The following is an 18,685-nucleotide window of genomic DNA, read 5'->3' as shown; positions in this document are numbered from 1 at the left end:
CGGCAACGTCCTTGCTACACTGAATTACTGCTGCTGGAGTCTGTGGCCGTGTGACGTAACATCACCAAGTAATTCATTCAAAATGGGCTCATTTTTTCACGCTGAAGACCCTGTTCCGACCGACCTACGTTCGTCTGTTGTTTATTGTTTCACTTGCCCAGGTTGCCAGGCCGGGTATATTGGTAGCAAAATTCGTGCTTTCAAGATTAGGACAGACGAACATATGGAAAAAATAAAAACATATGGGTCAGTCAAGCAGGACAGGCTGAAGAATCAGGTCCCCTCCTCACTCAGCAGTAAGAGACCATTGTGAATCTTGTGATATACTTAAAAAAGAGTATTTTAAAATATCAGTTTCTTCATCAAACATTATCTTAATATATATTACGACGCATAATTCATCTCTAAATAACACTATGCAGTACCTCTTTATGTTACGTAACAGTTTATGTACCTTTCCAGACCCCTCTCTTTTTAATTTTATTAATTTATTTTTTAGTCAGTGTGTCTGTGTGTATTTCTTCACTTATACAGTATTGTGATTGATTTTTAGTTCTCTGATTTTTTTTTTCCCCTTTTAGATCAGCGATGATGACATTTTAAACGTCAAGCGTTTTTAATAAAGATGCTGTCCACGTCTACACTCGTTGTCCACTTCCTTCTGAGGTTGAGGTTCCCCACGAACACCCCACTGCCTGTGGACAATAATTAGTTGAAGAATAAGGCCAGTTAATGATAGTAAAAAAAATATTTGTTCTAGATGAAACAAAAAGTGCACCGAGAATGAAAAGATGTAAGATATTACTTAGCGTACCAGGAAATTTATATAATATTTTAAGATATGTGTACCTGAAGATCTTTACCAATCGACAATAAAGTTTAATGCATCTATAAAGTATTAAGTATAACAATTTCAATTCTGACTCCAGGTACTCTGGTGACGCAGGGGATGGACTGTCTCAAGGAGGTCATAATGGCATGATGTTCTCTACTCCCGAGTCTGACCACGATGCACATGACTCCAACTGCGCTTCCAGGTTAGGCTGCTTTCTAAAAATTTTCCCTTACCTGTAAAGTAATGTTATGAAGTGTTATCTGCCAGTTCCATTATTAACTTTTGTGTTCTCTTTGGGCCAAACTATTGGCTGTCAATAGTCGGGAACATTTACAAGTAAGTAAACCGACTTATATCCTTGGTAATGCTACATTATATATATATATATATATATATATATATATATATATATATATATATATATATATATATATATATATATATATACAAAGTGGATTTGCCACTGAAGTAGCGGGGGCAAACCTATCCCACAAGAAAAAAAATGGGGAAATATTTTAGTCTACCTTTATGTTGTAATACCAAATCTTAATTTATGTGGAGAGAGAGAGAGAGAGAGAGAGAGAGAGAGAGAGAGAGAGAGAGAGAGAGAGAGAGAGAGAGAGAGAGAGAGAGAGAGAGAGAGAGAGAGAGAGAGAGAGAGAGAGAGAGAGAGAGAGAGAGAGAGAGAGATTTCCTAGAGCACACGTTTATTCATACAGTCTTGTTACAATTATTCTTTCTAATAAATTATCAACACAGGGCTCCACCATCCACAACTAACACCATGAATGTGGTTCCAGATCTGTTTTTTCTTCCTTTCTTCTTGTTTGGATTATCATTTCTTTTCTTCTCTTTTTTTCGTTATGGGTGAGGAGGGGGTAATTTTTATGAAAATGTTATTACTACAGCACATTCTCCACGTTCAGTAAGGATTAAAAAAATTGCCAGTTTCTGTAAGGAAGGAATGTTTAAAAACAAAACAAAACAAAACTAAGAGAAGTAACATGATGGACATGGAACACAGTGACGGAATGGAAGCATACAGAAGGAAGAGATACTCAATGATGAAAGGAAACCATTGTGAAAGTAGAGATTAGCGAAGTTGGAAAGCTCAGAGCCCTTTTGAAACATGGAAGTTTCATGAAGGTAAAGAAGTAACGTACTGGGAATGTACTGTATAGTGAGCTTAGTGAAGGCAGGGGAATGATGAAGCCCTTTATACAAAGAAGAGATTAAGAAGGACAAGTAAAGTATCCAAGTGACTTAAGTATTAAATTGTGAAGTCAGGAAAGTACATGCAAGGAGGGAAAGCTTCAGAAGCACAGTGATGCCATATAAGAATAACTAAAATAAAGAAATGCATTGGAGGTTACACAAGAGATGTCGACTCATAAGAAGGTGAATAGACATCATTGTTCATCTGTATTCTATCTGCAATCCAGTAGCTGAATACAGTGTTTGTTAATGAGGTACTTGACTGCTTACTACACAGTGTTCACTTTAACGTAGGGCAAAATTGTCATCTTCCCTTCTTCAGTGTTATGCTGTGACATGAGATGTTTCCTAGAAAATGGCGTTAATAAAAATCAGTTCCTATGGAAAGGCTGTAGAGCCATAATATTGCCTCATTTTTAACTGATCAGCGGGATATGAGCTGTAAAATGAAGACCTGTCTAAAACCAATGAACCTACAATTCCACAAGCAGTAGTAATTTGGAAGCCATGTTTGATTTTGTTTGCAAAGAGTGAATGGGATTTCGCGTGTTACATTAGTAGTTTAGTAGTTTTAAGGCATCACAGTGGGTTCTGGTGTAGATGGCAGGCATACTCAGGGGTGGAAGTACTTAGTTTACTGAACCGAGGAGTACAGGTATGGTGTCCATAAAGTCTGGGCTGCTACTGTACGAGGGCGAGAGGAAAAAGGTGTGCTAAGCATGAAAGAATCATGACTAGCAACAATAGACCTCCCAACGGCCACACAGTGTATTCCTGCAACTGTACCATATAACTTGTTATACACTCAGGCTCCCCTTTGTAGACGATAATTATGTCTCCCGACATGAGATGGTAGGAGGAGATTATCAAAAGGTGATTAATTTACAGGAATAGTATCGATAATGAAGGTTGATAATAACTATAATAACATGTATAGACTAGATGGTCACGATACTAACAAGAAGAGTATACTAAGTCAACAAGGAGTTAGATAAGTTAACAAAATTAAGGCAAAGTATAAGATAGTAAGGGAATTCAACGAGAGAATATCTGGGTACAAAAGGAAAGAATATATATATATATATATATATATATATATATATATATATATATATATATATATATATATATATATATATATTATATGACTGTCCGAAAGCCCTGTAGATCATAGTAGTGGGAGATGACATCCTCCACCATCATTACTCCACTCTAGAGCTTCACCAGTGCCCCTGAGTGGAGGACCCCAACTCCATCTCTATCATCGAGAGATGAAGCAAATGTGCCAGCAAGGGTGTATCTATGCTCCGCAACATCGTACCTATATAGGAATCCAGACTGATATTCAGATCAGCCAAGTAATCCTCCCACAAGAAACGGTGGGAGGGAGATGCTGGGCGAAGCCTTTGTCTGTATTCATTAACAGCTGGGGTAGGTGATGAAGGGGCAGCAAAATTAGAAGAAGGGATAGGGGGAAAAAGAGGTGTAGAAAAAGGTCATGTAGAAGGAAGAGTTGTTATGGAAGATGCATCACTGTGCTTCCTGACTTTCCATCCATTTGATATACGTTGGAGATCCCTTCAGATCATCTGCATGAATCCATTTACTCTCAGATGATGACAGGACTTTAATATCAAATTTGCTACCGTTACCAGATAACACAAAGTATAGGCCCATCAACTTCTCATCAAGCTTAGAAGTGCTAGTGAACGAACAAGCAAACACTACGTTTTCAACATTAATATGGAGTGGAATTATTACATAAATTCTGTCACCACAACAATTCTGTCATACGACGCTGCTAAGAACTAAAATCTTAGGTACTAAAACAAAATCGCTATCTCCATGTAGACATAAAACTAAAATCAGTTTCCTATAAAAGGCGCAGGAAGCCCATCTCCTTAAAAAAAAATAAGTTGGATAGCCAGAGGCTCCTCCAATCATCGAGGAAGGATAGCACGTACAGTACCATCTGTCCCCCTCGTGCATATGGAGAAACCGATGATGTAGGGACCCCAGGCTCACACCCGACCAGCAAGTGAGGGAAAGTTAAGGGGAAGAAGGCAGTCATTACAATTTGGCTGAGTCCCACCACACATCAGGAACCCATGAGTAAGCCTAGAGTTCCTAAAGTGAAGCAGGGCAACAACCTCCTCCAGTCGCCGAGGACTGGAGGGGAGAACCCTCGGCACAACCACCCTCTGAAAAATCTCCTTTATAATGAACAACACCATCCCATAGTCTCTGCCAATGAGTACCGATTTGCAGACTCCAAGGAAGGTGTCATATCGGAAGCAGGGGGTAGTTGGCAGGTTGTTGAGAAGACACAGATTTAGATAATGTATCCACCACCTCATTGCCCTCCACACCAACATGCACAGGAATCCCCCTAAAAAAAAAAAAAAAAAAATGGCTCGCTTACCACGCCTCTGAGTTAGGAAAGCCACTTGACAAAGGCAAGGACCCGAAGATGAGCTGAATTAAAGGACTCAAGGGCCAAAAGGGTTCTTTGTGAATCACCAAAAATTGTTAAAGTAGCCTCCTTGTGTGCTGAAATGAACTGAGGAGGTAAAACGACAGCGTAAATTTTGCAATAAAATGCAAGAAACTACAAAAACACTTCCTTCCATCACAATATTTGGGAAAACCACCTGAAACCCGACACCAGTGTCTGACCTTGAACCATCTGCATTTACAGGAACGATGCTTCTGTGAATGGAAGAAGACTTCAAAAATAGCTGATAGAGATCTAGAGAAAATACAGAAGACTTGGTACCTTCAAAATTTCTGCACTGGTACCTCTGGAAGGACCCTTGGTGTGATCCTTGCGAGCAGAACAGGGCAAACAGGCTCTGCAGAGAGACCTAATTCCCCCATAATGTGCCTGACCCAGTACCCAAAGGGATGTAGAGTACGGGGATGAGAATCACAGTACTGGAAAACTGACTGCTGTGACACACAATTAGTATTAAGTGAGTCTGACAAAGGTTTCACACAGTCCCAGCAACAAATGATTAGTGGTTTGAGCTGCAGGTCTAAAGGAGGTATGCCGGCCTCCACCAGCATGCTAGGAATTGTGAAGGATCTGAAAGCAACAGTAGCAAGATGCAGTATGATGCACATGATCGAGAACATTAAGCTGCAGAACAGTAGCAAAAGGGTACCCCTTGCAACCATAGGCAAGTTTAGATACCACTAAAGCTTGATACAGGTGTAGGAGAGTCATCAGAGCAGCACCCCCTGCACTGCCTACATGCAAAGCACTCTTAGAAGTTTCAGATGTGAAACTCAATTATGCTGACAATCAAAAGTTAAGCCAAGAAACTTGGTCTCCGCCATGTACTGTTGCCAGTGCCCACTCAAAAATAAACCAGGTCTAGGAAAAACCCTTGTATTTCACAAAAGTCCGTAGCTACAGTATTGCTTGAAGAAAAATAAAAACCTCTCTGGTCCGCCCAGCTGGCAACTGTCCAGTGCCAGCACACATTCATTTGCACACATTCAGGAGCCAGTAAACCATATGGTCAGGTCATCCATATAAAGGAAAGCAGACACCCACTCAGGCAGGGAATCTATTACGCAATTGCAAGGGTAAATAAAGAAACATCGAATACACTTCCCAGTGCAACCTCCTCCTCCTGAGGTCCAGAGACGTAGAGTAAGTAGCCCATATGAACTTAAAACCTGAGGTTTGACAAGAAGTCGCTAAGGAACGATGGCAATCAGCTGCGCGCCCAAAATTGTAAAGCTGGCTTGGAATGCCATGGCACCATGCCTAATTATGTGTTTCAAATCAAAAGAACACTGCCACACGTTACTGTCGACATGTTATAGTCTCACAGGCTGCTGACTGAAGTCTGAAGAGGTTGTGTGTTGAATATTGCATCCTACAAAACCCATTTTGTGTTGAGACAAGAAATAATTTTCCTCGAGATACCAAACAAACTTCACATTATCCATTTTCTCAAACTGTTCACACAAGCAAGATGTCCAGCAGAGGGAAGGATAATTAGAAATATTATAGCTACCCTTACCTCACTTAGGAAATGGAAGGACTATACCTATCTTTCAATTAGTGGGGCCTATACCTTCATCCCATACCCTATTATAAATATCAATAAGAACAACAGAGAATCGTATGACAAATGGCAAACCATAGCAATTGGAATGGCATCAAGTCCAGAAACAGTCGCTACATTGCTGGAAAGCAGCCTGCAGTTCATGGAATATTAAGAAAGCATTATATGGTTACCCTCCAATAAACAGAAAAGAAATACCTAATCTCACCTGTTGATGCCAGAAGCAGTTTATCAGTTCAGTGCCAAGCCCGTACCTGGTATGGAAAACCTAACACTGTCAGCCATGCCAGGTCCGTACCTGGTATGGACATTCGGACAACCAAACATTGGCAGCCATGCCTGGTCCGTATGTGGGGGACATTTACATAAAATTTATGCAGTCCACCCTAATTTCTTGACAAAACGGAAGCAGACACCTTCCTTCACCCAGCCTATGAGCAGGAGGGGGATAGGTGGCAGGAGGTGGGTAGGGGTCCCGCCTGTTTGATGCACCAGTCTCTGAGTGAATTCAGGAGTGTCGCAATGTCACAACACTTTCTCATGGATACAGTGTGCATTCCTGAGTTTCAGGAAAAGCTAAATGTAAAAGGTACTGATGAACTAACTGAAAGTGATGCCTCAGTGATCGATGATAGTGATCTTGACTGGTTTAGGTGGCATCTGAGGAAAGTTCCACTAGTGGTGATGATTCAAATGTTCTCACACCATGGAAACCAACCCGTGGTTAGGCTATATTTCAATGTGAGGGGCAGTGCATCCAGCTAGTGTTCATCTATCATCAGGTGCTCGCTGTTGCCTGTATGAAAGTAGTGATGAGGAAGAGAAGTGGGAGATAAAAGTGTGAGCGATTGGGTGGGTGGCGAGACTAGGCAAAGGCAAGAGGTTTAGGGTCAGTGAGGGTGTAAGTGGTGACACTGACCTCATCCTCACTGGTCCCTTGGGGCATGGCCAGCTAACTCCCACTCCCCCCTCTCCCTCACCCCCGACTTCCTCTCCCGCCTTTCCTTCCTCCACAGCTGTCCCCCCCCCTCTCCCCCAGCCTTCACAAATACTGGTAAAGGGAAGGGTCCTGTGCACGGCACGCGGCAGGTCAAAGGTCGGAGTGGGAAACCTGTCCCTGTCCCGAACCCTGCCACCGCCCGCACCTCACCACACTCAACCCAAGATTCCACCACTGCCCAGACACCACTCACTCACCACGTGCTCCCAGCACTGCGGCAACACAGGACGCCACATTGCTCCCTGCTACACCTTGCCCTAGCACACCTGTAACTCCTAGTGGCTTCCCTGCTTCATCGGCCCAAGGCTTTGCATTGCCTGATGATGACAGTGAGTATGAGATGTGGGAGTGGAAGGATGGAAGTTCCTTCACTCCCAAACTCTATCAGTTTACTGGTGGTGCTAATGCAGGTTGCCTAGTGCCTTCAGTGACAAGCACTTCACAGAGGGAGGAGTTTTTTTTTTTTTTTAACTTCATGCCAATGGGTCTTGTCACAAATATTGTAAAACTCGCTAATGCATACCAAGGGTTCCGTGTCATGGGTAAGGTTGCTACCAAACACTCACATATTTTCCCTTGGTTTCCAAGTATTGTTAGTGAATTTTATGTGTTTCTGATGCTGATGGTGTTGATCGAGATTGTCAGAAAGACTGACATATGGAAGTATTGGTCCACAGATTCCCTGTTGTTCACCCCAATATTTGGGAAAATCTTGCCACGAAACAGGTTCCAGGCAATACTGAGTAACCTGCACTTTCTAGATCCTTTAGTACCAGCCAGAGCACCAGGGGAGGATGTGATGAGGCGCATCTGTTTGGTGTTTGACAGCATCAGGCGCAGCTTCTCCACATCCTTTAGTCCTTACAGGAACCTGCTAATTGAGAGTTTGCCTCTATGGCGAGAAAAAATCAGCTTCAGACAAAACATCAGAACAAAACGTCACCGTTTCGTGTTCAAGATGTTTGTGATGCGTGACTACCGGACAGTGTACATCCAAGACATCATTTTGTACACCAGCATGCACACTCAAATCATACCTGAACGAACCCTTAGTAAGTCTGGAGCTGTTGTCCTCACCATGCTGGAGAAGTATCTGATTCATGGGCATGTGCTGTACACTGGCAATTGGTACACCTCTACCTTGCTTGCCGACCAGCTGGCAAACTACAAACCATACTGGCTGGAACAGTAAGGAAAATGAGTAAGCATATGCCACACATCAGGCAGCTTGAAAAAAAGGAGGTCCGGTTTTACGAGGCTAATAACATTCTCGTAACAGCTTGGCACTGCAGGCGGGAGGTGTTCATGTTGTCAACAGTGAGCAAGCCAAGCATCGACCTGAGTAAAAGCACAGACTTCCGTGACGAAAGGAGGTGAAAAATAAGGAAACCTGAGCCTGTGGAGGATTACAACCTCAACATGTGTAGAGTAGATCAATCTGATGCCCTGATCACCACTGAGTGCGGAAGTCAATGAAGTGGTATAAAAAGTTATTTTTCCATCTTCTTGACCTTCTAGTCGTCAACTCCCACGCACTCTACCAACACGTCACGGGGACTAAAGAAGGTCTGCAAACTTTTGCAACAGAAATCGTCCATGAGATGCTGCATGACCCAGTAGCAGATCCAGGATTTAGGAAAAGGGGGGGTTGTTTGTCTATGTAAGGGGTGCTGAGCGCCGAGGGCGCGAGGCAGTAAGCTTAGGGGTCTGGGGTGAGTGGTATTGTAATTATGATAATTATAATAATAATAATAATAATAATTATTATTATTATTATTATTACTATTATTATTATTATTATTATTATTATTATTATTATTATTATTGTTGTTGTTGTTATTATTATTATTATTATAGCATTTTATTTTTACTGACATTGATATTAGATAATAATCAGCTCTTACGGGCGACATTCATAGCTGAAGGGGGGCGGCCGCCCACCCACCCCCACTTGGATCCGCCACTGGCATGACCATATAGTAGAAGACCAGATGTTGCAGTACCTCGCATGCCCAAGGAGCCAGCGCTGGGTCATCTTCACGAAAGGCATTTCTGTTCAATTGTCAGTAGTACAGAAACAAGGAGAAACCGTCAGCGGCGATGTAAGGTGTGTGCAACTACGACAAAGCAGCCACAGAATAAGAAAAATGATGCAGGGTATGAGTGTGTGAAGTGTGATGTTGGGCTTTGCATTCCTCAGTGCTTCACAGACTACCACACAGTGGAGGAGTACTGAAAAAGCGTGTGTGTGATAGTGTAAATAATGTATAACAAATATCTATCTATCTATCTATTGCCAGACGCCTCAATTCCGTTCGGGGTGGTTACAAACAAATCGCCTCCACGTCGCCCTATTCCCCGCCATTTCACTGCCCCGCTCTCAACTCAAACCCCCCTCTCTCATATACCTCTCCATCCCATCCCTTCAGTAAATAGAAACTAGTAACGTACGGTATATAGCATAAGTAATGAGTGATTTAGCATAAGTAATATGATTGTGTATAACAGTAGTGTATATAGTGCGTTATCGACTGTTTATGGTGCCTTAGAGCAATACAATATACGAAATAAGCGAACGTGAAAATTCGTCAAACTAGCACGAAATCCCAACTTCACATCGTAATACTTCAGACTGTGGCCATTTTACGTCAATCAGGTTGCACTTGCAAACACCATTTAGTCCATATATCTACCCAGTTTACACCAAAATGGACTACCTATCCACATCAGTCACTGACGGTTCCTGAAATGATCATCGGACGCATTCGGGCTACGTCAATGCCGATGAAGTCTACGTAAAAGATGCGCCAAAGTTCGCTGGAAGTCGCGTGACAAGGAATACATGTTTTCAGCCTGAAAACAGCCCAGGTGAGCACTTTTACTATCACTAGGCTTATTTTTAAAACTAAATTTCAGATCCATTCAGGAAAAAAAAAATCGCAAGCACATGGGATCACTCAGCCTCCCAGACCCTTGGCAAAGGGGGGTAAACGGCTAGTGAAGGGTCTGGCACGGAACGGATTAAATGGCTTGCGGGAGACTTGAGCCTTGGTGGAATGAGGAGTGTACTTTGAGTAGGAGTATCTACAAAGCTGCTATTAGATGTTGGAGGAATAAAGATGTCTTTTGTAAAGATTTCAGTTTGAGAGAGCTGGTGCAAATATCAAAGGATTCTTAATAATAATGTCATACCTCGTGGAGAACCTGTGATTAGCCTTTCACCTCATCCACTCCTTTACCACTGGACTGGAAGAAAGTGAGGAAAATAATGGGAAAGTATTCACCCCGGTACTTAAAACTCATGGATCTTCTGTATCCCACACCTTTAAGGTAACTTCGGTTGTGACAAAAGCACCTTTTTTTAATCTGTCTTAGTCAGATCCCTCAAAAACTTTCCAGACGTTCAAGGAACAGAAGAAAGACCAGCCTGAAATACGATAGATGTGAAATACTGTTCTGCATCATCAGCACTGAAAGTGTGGCATACTAACATCATGACAACAGTGTTTCACAAACTCCGTCCAGTCAGCCTTACCCAAACACCAGTGAGGGACAAGCTCTACCGGCACAGAATTGCATGTTTTAACCACAATAGGATATTGATCAATACCGTACAAGTCAGGCAAAGTTTCACACAAAAAGTTCAATCAACAATCGGGGTAGACCAGTGTAAGAACAATAACAGATAAAGTACTGGTTTTTACATGAAAATGCATCAGGTCGTCCTTAGAAAAACCAGGTCTAAAGCCTTAATCAGAGATGCCAGGAGATCACCATGGTAGTTACAAAGATTATCATACCACAAAGCATGATCCCCATTAAGGTCACCCAGAAGAACAAATGGCCTAGGATGTTGACAAATGAGGTGATCATGTTAAGCATATAAGCAAAGGACAGACGGAGGTAAATAATGAGATCAGAATATGTAACTCCTTTCCAGGTGTAACTTAACAGCCTCAGCCAGCAGGGGGTACTGGACAGAAAAATAAGTGAACGGAATATCTGTACAGTGCCGGAATAGCTCAGCCACCTCGAGAACCACAATTCACAATAGTTGGTGAGGAGGAAGCTGCATATCCTCTAGGTGTGGGAAGAAGTTTGTCTCCAGCCATTATTTCTTGAAGGCAAATAGAGAAGAGGTGAAACTCAGAGAGGAGCAGTTCAAGTTCCCGCCAATCAGCTCATACACCTCTGCAGTTCGACTGCAAAGCAACATTTGCTGGGCCAGGCATAGCTGATTACCTCAACCCCTTAGTGCGAGGGATGCTTGACCCACCTGGACGAAGAACGTTTGATGGAGGCTGTACAGGCTGTTTAATTGCACGGTTCTGTTTATCAGATCAAACTGGATTGGCTGTAGGAGCAGGTTGAACAGGTTTGGATGCCAGAGCGTTGTTAGAGGAGATGGGAGACTGTGCAGCAATCCCCGAATCAGTGACCTCCATCACATCCATCGCAGAGGAACTCACAGAACCAGCGTTGTTAAGCTGTCCAACTGGCTGCTCTGGCTGAGAGCTTACTTGGAGGATTGTCCTCCATGAGCAGCTACGAGGACCCCTTACCATGTTTTTGCATGAAGGAAGAATTAGTTTTAGCAGCAGACTTAGACTTCTTGGGTAAAGGAATACTTAATCTCACAGATGAGCAGACTTGGATACTGCTCATGATAATGTATCACTTCCTAATGTTAATTAATTCAATCCCTGGAGAAGACTTGATGCTGAATGATAGTGATGACTCCTGAGGATGGCCACATGCAAGTCCAGCCACAACAGTGACAGCACAGGACATACCAGAATCTAAACCAACAACTGAAGCCGAGAAAGCAGCACATACAACAATCAAGGAGGTGGAAAAAATGCTGGGTGCTACCACAAGGAATGACTCAGATGTCCTGGCAGAAGGAATTGTGGGAGGACAAGGTCTTGTCGAAACAGACGCATAAGTAACCCTCTGGCCTGGGGACATGGACGGGATCGTCTTGAAAAGAAATCTCTCTGGCACGAAGAGAGAGAACCTCCAACTCAAATTTGTACTTGTCACAAGACTTTAAGGAAGCAGGATAAGACTCACCACAGTGAACACAGGCTGGAGGGGAGGAAAACTCTACATCCTCATGGACACGCCTCTCACATGAAGCAGATTATCAACAGGCCATTATCAACATGCCTGCACGTGCGGCTGATGCGACCAAACCGCTGGTAATGGAAACATCATCTGGATAGAGGAACATACTGCTGCACCAGACGTCAATAAATCAAGAAAACGAACCATAACAAATGTACGAATGAGTGTGGGTGTTGCAGACAAGGTGCCATTTACTTTCTTTTGGATACATTCAACCTTCACTATACCTCGATCAGTTAGGTCCCTCTGAAGGACTTCCACATCATAGGTAAGAAGATCCATTACAAAGACTTCATCACAAGATTGATTCACAAGCATGAGGACAGCACAAGACTGAGAGACTATTAACCTCAGAAATGGGCTGAAGGCATTCATTCAGGGTAGCATCATTAACCTCCACCAATAGACTGCCATTGGCGGGGGGGATAGCCTTAGAAATAAACACCACATGCCCGACCTAGAGCACGATGCACTCCAAAAATGTTTTGCTGATGTAGATCCAGATCAGCAGTACTGTGGACAGCAATAATCTTTGTGTAGGAGGTGGGCTCATAATCACCAAGTATTATTTCGTGGACATTTGCCGAGGCTTGAGTATGGCGCCGGCCACATTGACAACTAGCTGCTGAACGGTGACACGCACATTCATTTCCAACCTAGCCACCAGAGAGGAACCAACTGAAGATCAGGGAACATCATCCAGCAGAGCACCGAAGTCGTCAACTGAGTAGGTTGTATGAAAGAATGAACCATGAACAGCACAAAGTATTTTTCGCTTCCCCATCCCACTACCCACCAAGTAGCTCAACAAGGGGTGGTCATATATTTGGGATAACACGCTTGGCAACCCCAGAGTTAGTAAGGAAGTAAACACAAGTAACCACCAGGGGATTTGGACAAGCGTGACTCGAGGATGCTAGGAGCCACCAAGCCCACCAGTGCCCAAGTGATCCTAGCCAACAAGTGGTCAGCCGACTGACCTGGCTGGGCCCAACCAGGCTGTCAGTCTAGCCAGATTAGGGGACCAAAGAGGCGTGTTGCTAGCCGTAAGGGGCATTTTGCTGCATCAATCAACCCCTAAGACTCCCGTTTCTCAGCATTATAGGACGCCAAGCACAACAAACACATGGGCAGGCAAAAACTCTGTTCAAGATGGAAGATGGGTGGGGATGAGCAACATCACTGGAGGGCTCCTCCACCAGTGATGCATGGGGGGGTGCTTGGTCTATGAAGCTGACAGACACTGAATCCTACAAAGGCAGGCAGGCCTCCAGAGTTAGTGGCACCATTTACTCAGCTTCATGAGCCGCAACCACGTCAAGGTGATCCCACTCAGTAGGGTAGCTATTATTAGTGATAGATGAGGCAGGGCTATACCGATGAGGTAGCATGTCCTGAACGAGGTTATCATCCAATGCACATTTGCCATGGAGTAGTCTGTAAGCAGGTACAGTTACCTCCACTTCTAACAAGTACAGCGGGTGGTGTGTTTGGTGAAATGTGGCACCACTGTGTTTGTTTACATCGTAGTAATAGTAAGTGAATGGGCAGACCCGACAAAGCTTCCCCTCCGCTACAGTATCTAGTAACCATAGAAACAGTGTTCTATCAAGTCATACTCTGCAAATCCAAGTGTTTGCCACGTATGTATAGTGGTAAGTAGAGAAAAAAACAAATAGTAATGCCACTGGTTCCCATTGTTTCTCTGACAGGAGATGACTGTGAGGCGAGGTGGAACAGAGGGGAGGGGAGACAGGTGGTGTGGGCGCATGTATCGAAACTTCGTTGTGCTTCATTTAGAAAGATGAAGGATGTGATTATACAGATGTTATGAGGTCATCTGAACTCTCCAATAACGTGACTTGGATGAATGTTGGAGTCCTAATGTTCGTCATACAATGTGGTGAACAACTGTAGTTGAATATAATTGTTAGAAGATGTGATATCTGGTGTCTCGAAACGTGGTTCACCTGATTATAGCGAGTGTGCGACTCAACTGCTGTAACATTTTTGTGGCTGAACCGGGGTGGCTATAAATGATTCATGATTATGCATGTGCCAACGTTCATGCCATGCTGTGCATCATCCAGTCAGTTTTATTGTGAGGAAAAACAATCATTATATTCGCAAACCATGGTATGAGTAGATGTCCTGTTGCATAGGATTATAGCTACTTTGAGTGTTGGACAGCAATTGGCTTGTTGTGCGTAAATATTGTGCAGTCATCATATTGATGGATCGCGCGGAGGTAATGAGGTACTGTATTTGCATAATGAACCGATATCTTGCATTATAAAAATTTAAATAACGGTATTAAGGGTGTGCAGTCCACTAATGTAGTCGTTTTCTTCGAGGTGCTATTTCACTGATCTGGACAGTTGTGACAACATCCCCAAACACTGATCATCGTGTATTATATTCTCTTTAAAACATTCATACATTAGTTTTCATACAAGTATTACACATTCAGGCCCTCCTTAGCTCCAGACGCATTATACCATTAAAACTTGTCTCCGCTCACACATTGTTCATCCAGAGGGAGCAATATTACCTTTGCCATGCATGTCTGTCCATTGTCTGGCGTTATAACACAAGGCTTTAGTATGGTGCCACGGCTACACAATTATGTCAATGGCGTGGTGGTGCTGGGAGAGTGCAAAACTGTGTATGGTCTACGTGTGTTTGTGCAGGGAGTCTGGTAATACACTTCGCCGACTTATTCACACTCATGCCAAGACAGGAGACAAAGTAGCGGTTTTAATGACTATACTGACTGACCATTGAACACACTTTCACCTCCCAGCAGTCTGAATGAGGTCCTGTTTCCAACCATCAGAAACATTAATACAGTGAACAATGCAATTATATATCTAAAGTAAGGAGTGTTTTATGCATCGTGTCATTATACAGTCGTAACGAGTACAACACAACCATGGGTAAGTTGAAACTACGGTAGGATAAAGGTTGAGTGCTGCTGGAGCGTCCAAGTAAACGTTAGCAATATTGGTGAATCGGCACCTGGATGGTAAAACCCAACCACTGAGCTGTAGGCAAATACCCCCGGGTTCTGAAGCTACCTCACTTCATCCAGTAGATTTATTCAATGTCACTGATAGGGCTGCAATCTCATCGTGGTGATGCGATATGGCACGGATGTGATTATCAGTTCTCGTTACCCAATATACGAGGAAGGGCAGTAATTTTGAGAGAGAGAGAGAGAGAGAGAGAGAGAGAGACAGACAGACAGACAGACAGACAGACAGACAGACAGAGACAGACTGGTGCATTCGTGGCGTCATTACAAGTTGCTACAATGTGGTATAATAGACCTATGGAAGGAAAGGGTGGTCCTTGTCTCCCTGGGTGTTCCTTTACAGTGACGGTACCCTCATATCACCCACCGGTGACAGTGTGAACAGAGCAAACCTTCTTATATACGGGCTAATTGAGGGAGAGAGAGAGAGAGAGAGAGAGAGAGAGGTGGTGGCTCTCTCTTTCCTTATATATATATATATATATATATATATATATATATATATATATATATATATATATATATATATATATATCCATCATCCAATCCTACGTTGCCCAATGAGGAGCGTAGGAGCCCGGGGCTAGACAGTTGGTCCTGACATTTAAGATTAGAGTGACCAACCTCACTCATCCCTGAGTGGCATTAAGTGAGCAATAAACCCCAACCATCCCTTGGATATAAACCTTCACCGGCTCAATCCGATTTGAGCACAATAATTACCCACTAAACCACAAGGAGCCAAAATTTGGTTATATGTTTACCACCCTGCGTAGTAAATAGTTTCCTGGTGTACAGGAAACCATTTGGCTTGTCACACAGTGTTGAGTCACCCATAGGCAGAAGAAAGAGGAAAGAATGAAGGAATGAAAGAAGAGGGAGTGTAAAGTCTCCCGTAGGCATATACTGTATATATATATATATATATATATATATATATATATATATATATATATATATAAGCGACTCAAGGCCCAACCGCGGCACAACTCAATGTCGTAACGGCTTTTGTCATCGGTAGTTCCTTGATTCTCCGACAAAGCCCGGACTCTGGAGGGCGGTCGTGAGCCTCTTGGATGACTCCTCAAGCCTCACGAATTTTTAACGCGTGCGTTAAAAAATCGTGGCCGCCTCAAGACTTGTCAAAAGTCGGGTAACAGTTGCATCGTAGTTGGGAGTGTCGTATGTCGGTTGTGAAGCAGTCTTAGCTCAACTGGATGCGTCGTGATACGGTCGCTACTTGTGGTGATGCTATTGCTGACAATAAATCCGTTATGAATGCGTGTACCTCATCAACTGACTAGACACAGGAGAGGTCCATGGTGATGTGCTGGGTGTTATTGGTGGTCTAGGTGTGATGCCTCGCCCCACACTGGGTGTCATTGGTGGTTCAGTTGTGATGCCCCGCCCCATGTTGGGTGTCACTGGTGGTCTAGGTGTGATGCCCTGCCCCATGGGTCGGTCGTGGGGGGACGTGGGGGTGTTGTGGGGGGATTGGGGTTCATTCCCCAAACGCATCATGCAGTCGTCTTGTGTTCGTGGGCGGTCGTATCACGGTCGTGTCAGACAAAAATTCGTTAAATTTCAAATTTGAAGACTCATAGTACATCGCCTCGCGGTCGCCTCGTGATCATGTCGCGTTCTTGAGGACGTCAGGACACGTCGTGCAGCTGTCCTGACGCGGTCATTAGGCAGTCATGAGCATAGCAGATTCGGGGCCAGTCAGGAGGCGTGTGAGCCAACTAGGACACAACCTTGAGTCTCGCCGTGGTCGGCCCTTGAGTCATGTATGTGTGACGGGCTTAACCAGTATAACACAGCCAAGGATAAGTTGGACCTACGGTATGATAAAGATTGAGTGCTGCTGGAGCGTCTAAGTAAACGTAAGCAACATTGATGCATTAGGACCTGGATGGTAACACCCAACCACTGAGCTGTAGGTAAATACTCCCGGGTTCTGAATTTCTCTCTCTCTCTCTCTCTCTCTCTCTCTCTCTCTCTCTCTCTATCTCTCTCTCACAAAATTCCGGCGCTTTCTCGTGTAATGGGTAACAAGACCTGATATTGACTTCCTTATCATATAGCATCACTACGACGAGATTGCAGCCTACCTTCTGCAAATTTACTGGATGACGCGGGGTAGCTTCAGAACCCGGCGGTATTTTGCCGAAAGCGCGGTGGTTAGGATATACCATCCAGGTGCTGGTGCACCAATTTTGCATGCGTTTACTTGGACGCTCCAGGAACACTCAACCTTTACCCTACCATGCAGTAGGTCCAATTTATCCTTTGTTGTGTTATACTGTATAAGCTTGTATGATGACACGGTGCATAAAACACTTCTTATTCTACATATAAATTTGCATAGTTCACTGTATTACTTAATATTTCTTTTGGCTGAAAACAGATCTTCATTCAGACTGCTGGGAGGTGAAAGTGTGTTCAATGGTCAGTCAGTATAGTCATTAAAACCGCTACTTTGTCTCCTGTCTTGGCATGAGTGTGAATAAGTCGTCGAAGTGTATTACCAGACTCCCTGCACAAACACACGTAGACCATACACAGTTTTACACTCCCAGCACCACCACGCCATTGACATAATTGTGTAGCCGTAGCCACATACTAAACCCTTGTGTTATAACGCCAGACAACGGACAGACGTGCATGGTAAAGGTAATATTGGTCCCTCTGGATGAACACTGTGTGAGCAGAGACACGTTTAAATAGTATAATGCGTCTGGAGCTAAGGAGGGCCTGAATGTGTAATACTTGTATGAAAACTAATGTATGAATGTTTTAAAGAGAATATAATACACGATGATCAGTGTTTGGGGATGTTGTCACAACTATCCAGATTAGTGAAATAGCACCTCGAAGAAAACAACTACATTAGTGGACTGCACACCCTTAACACCGTTATTTCAATTTTTATAATACAAGATATCCATTCATTATGCAAATACAGTAACTCATTACTTCCACGCGATCCATCAGTATGATGACTGCACAATACTTACGCACAACAAGCCAATTGCTGTCCAACACTGGACCTGGGTGTTTTTCCTCACAATAAAACAGACTGGATGATGCACAACATGGCATGAGCGTTGTGTCACATGCGTAAATCATGAATCATTTATGACCACCCAGGTTCAGCCACAGAAATGTTACAGCAGTTGAGTCGCACACTCGCTGTACTCAGGTGACCCACGTTTCGAGACACCAGATATCTTCTAACAATTATTTTAAACTACAGTTGTTCACCACATTGTATGACGAACATTAAGACTCCAACATTCATCCAAGTCACGTTATTGCATACGGAGTTACAGATCACCTCAGAATATCTGTATAATCACATCCTTCATCTTTCTAAATGAAGCACAACGAAGTTT

General features: G+C 43.4%; 1 protein-coding gene across 1 annotated transcript in view; it reads left to right on the top strand.

Annotated features, from left to right (window-relative positions):
* The window catches only part of LOC145405858 (microfibril-associated glycoprotein 4-like), a 231,657-nt gene that overhangs the window by 123,546 nt on the left and 89,426 nt on the right, over window positions 1-18,685 (top strand). Inside the window, exon 3 of the mRNA XM_080277113.1 lies at window positions 930-1,037. Within this exon, the coding sequence (XP_080133239.1) occupies window positions 930-1,037 (108 nt within the window). The remainder of the gene's footprint in view (window positions 1-929; window positions 1,038-18,685) is intronic.

Source organism: Coenobita brevimanus, chromosome 68 (assembly GCF_032717465.1).
Source record: "Coenobita brevimanus isolate Jiangsu-jjx chromosome 68, ASM3271746v2, whole genome shotgun sequence".
Taxonomy (NCBI): Eukaryota; Metazoa; Arthropoda; class Malacostraca; order Decapoda; family Coenobitidae; genus Coenobita; species Coenobita brevimanus.
This window is presented reverse-complemented; position numbering and strand designations above follow the sequence as displayed.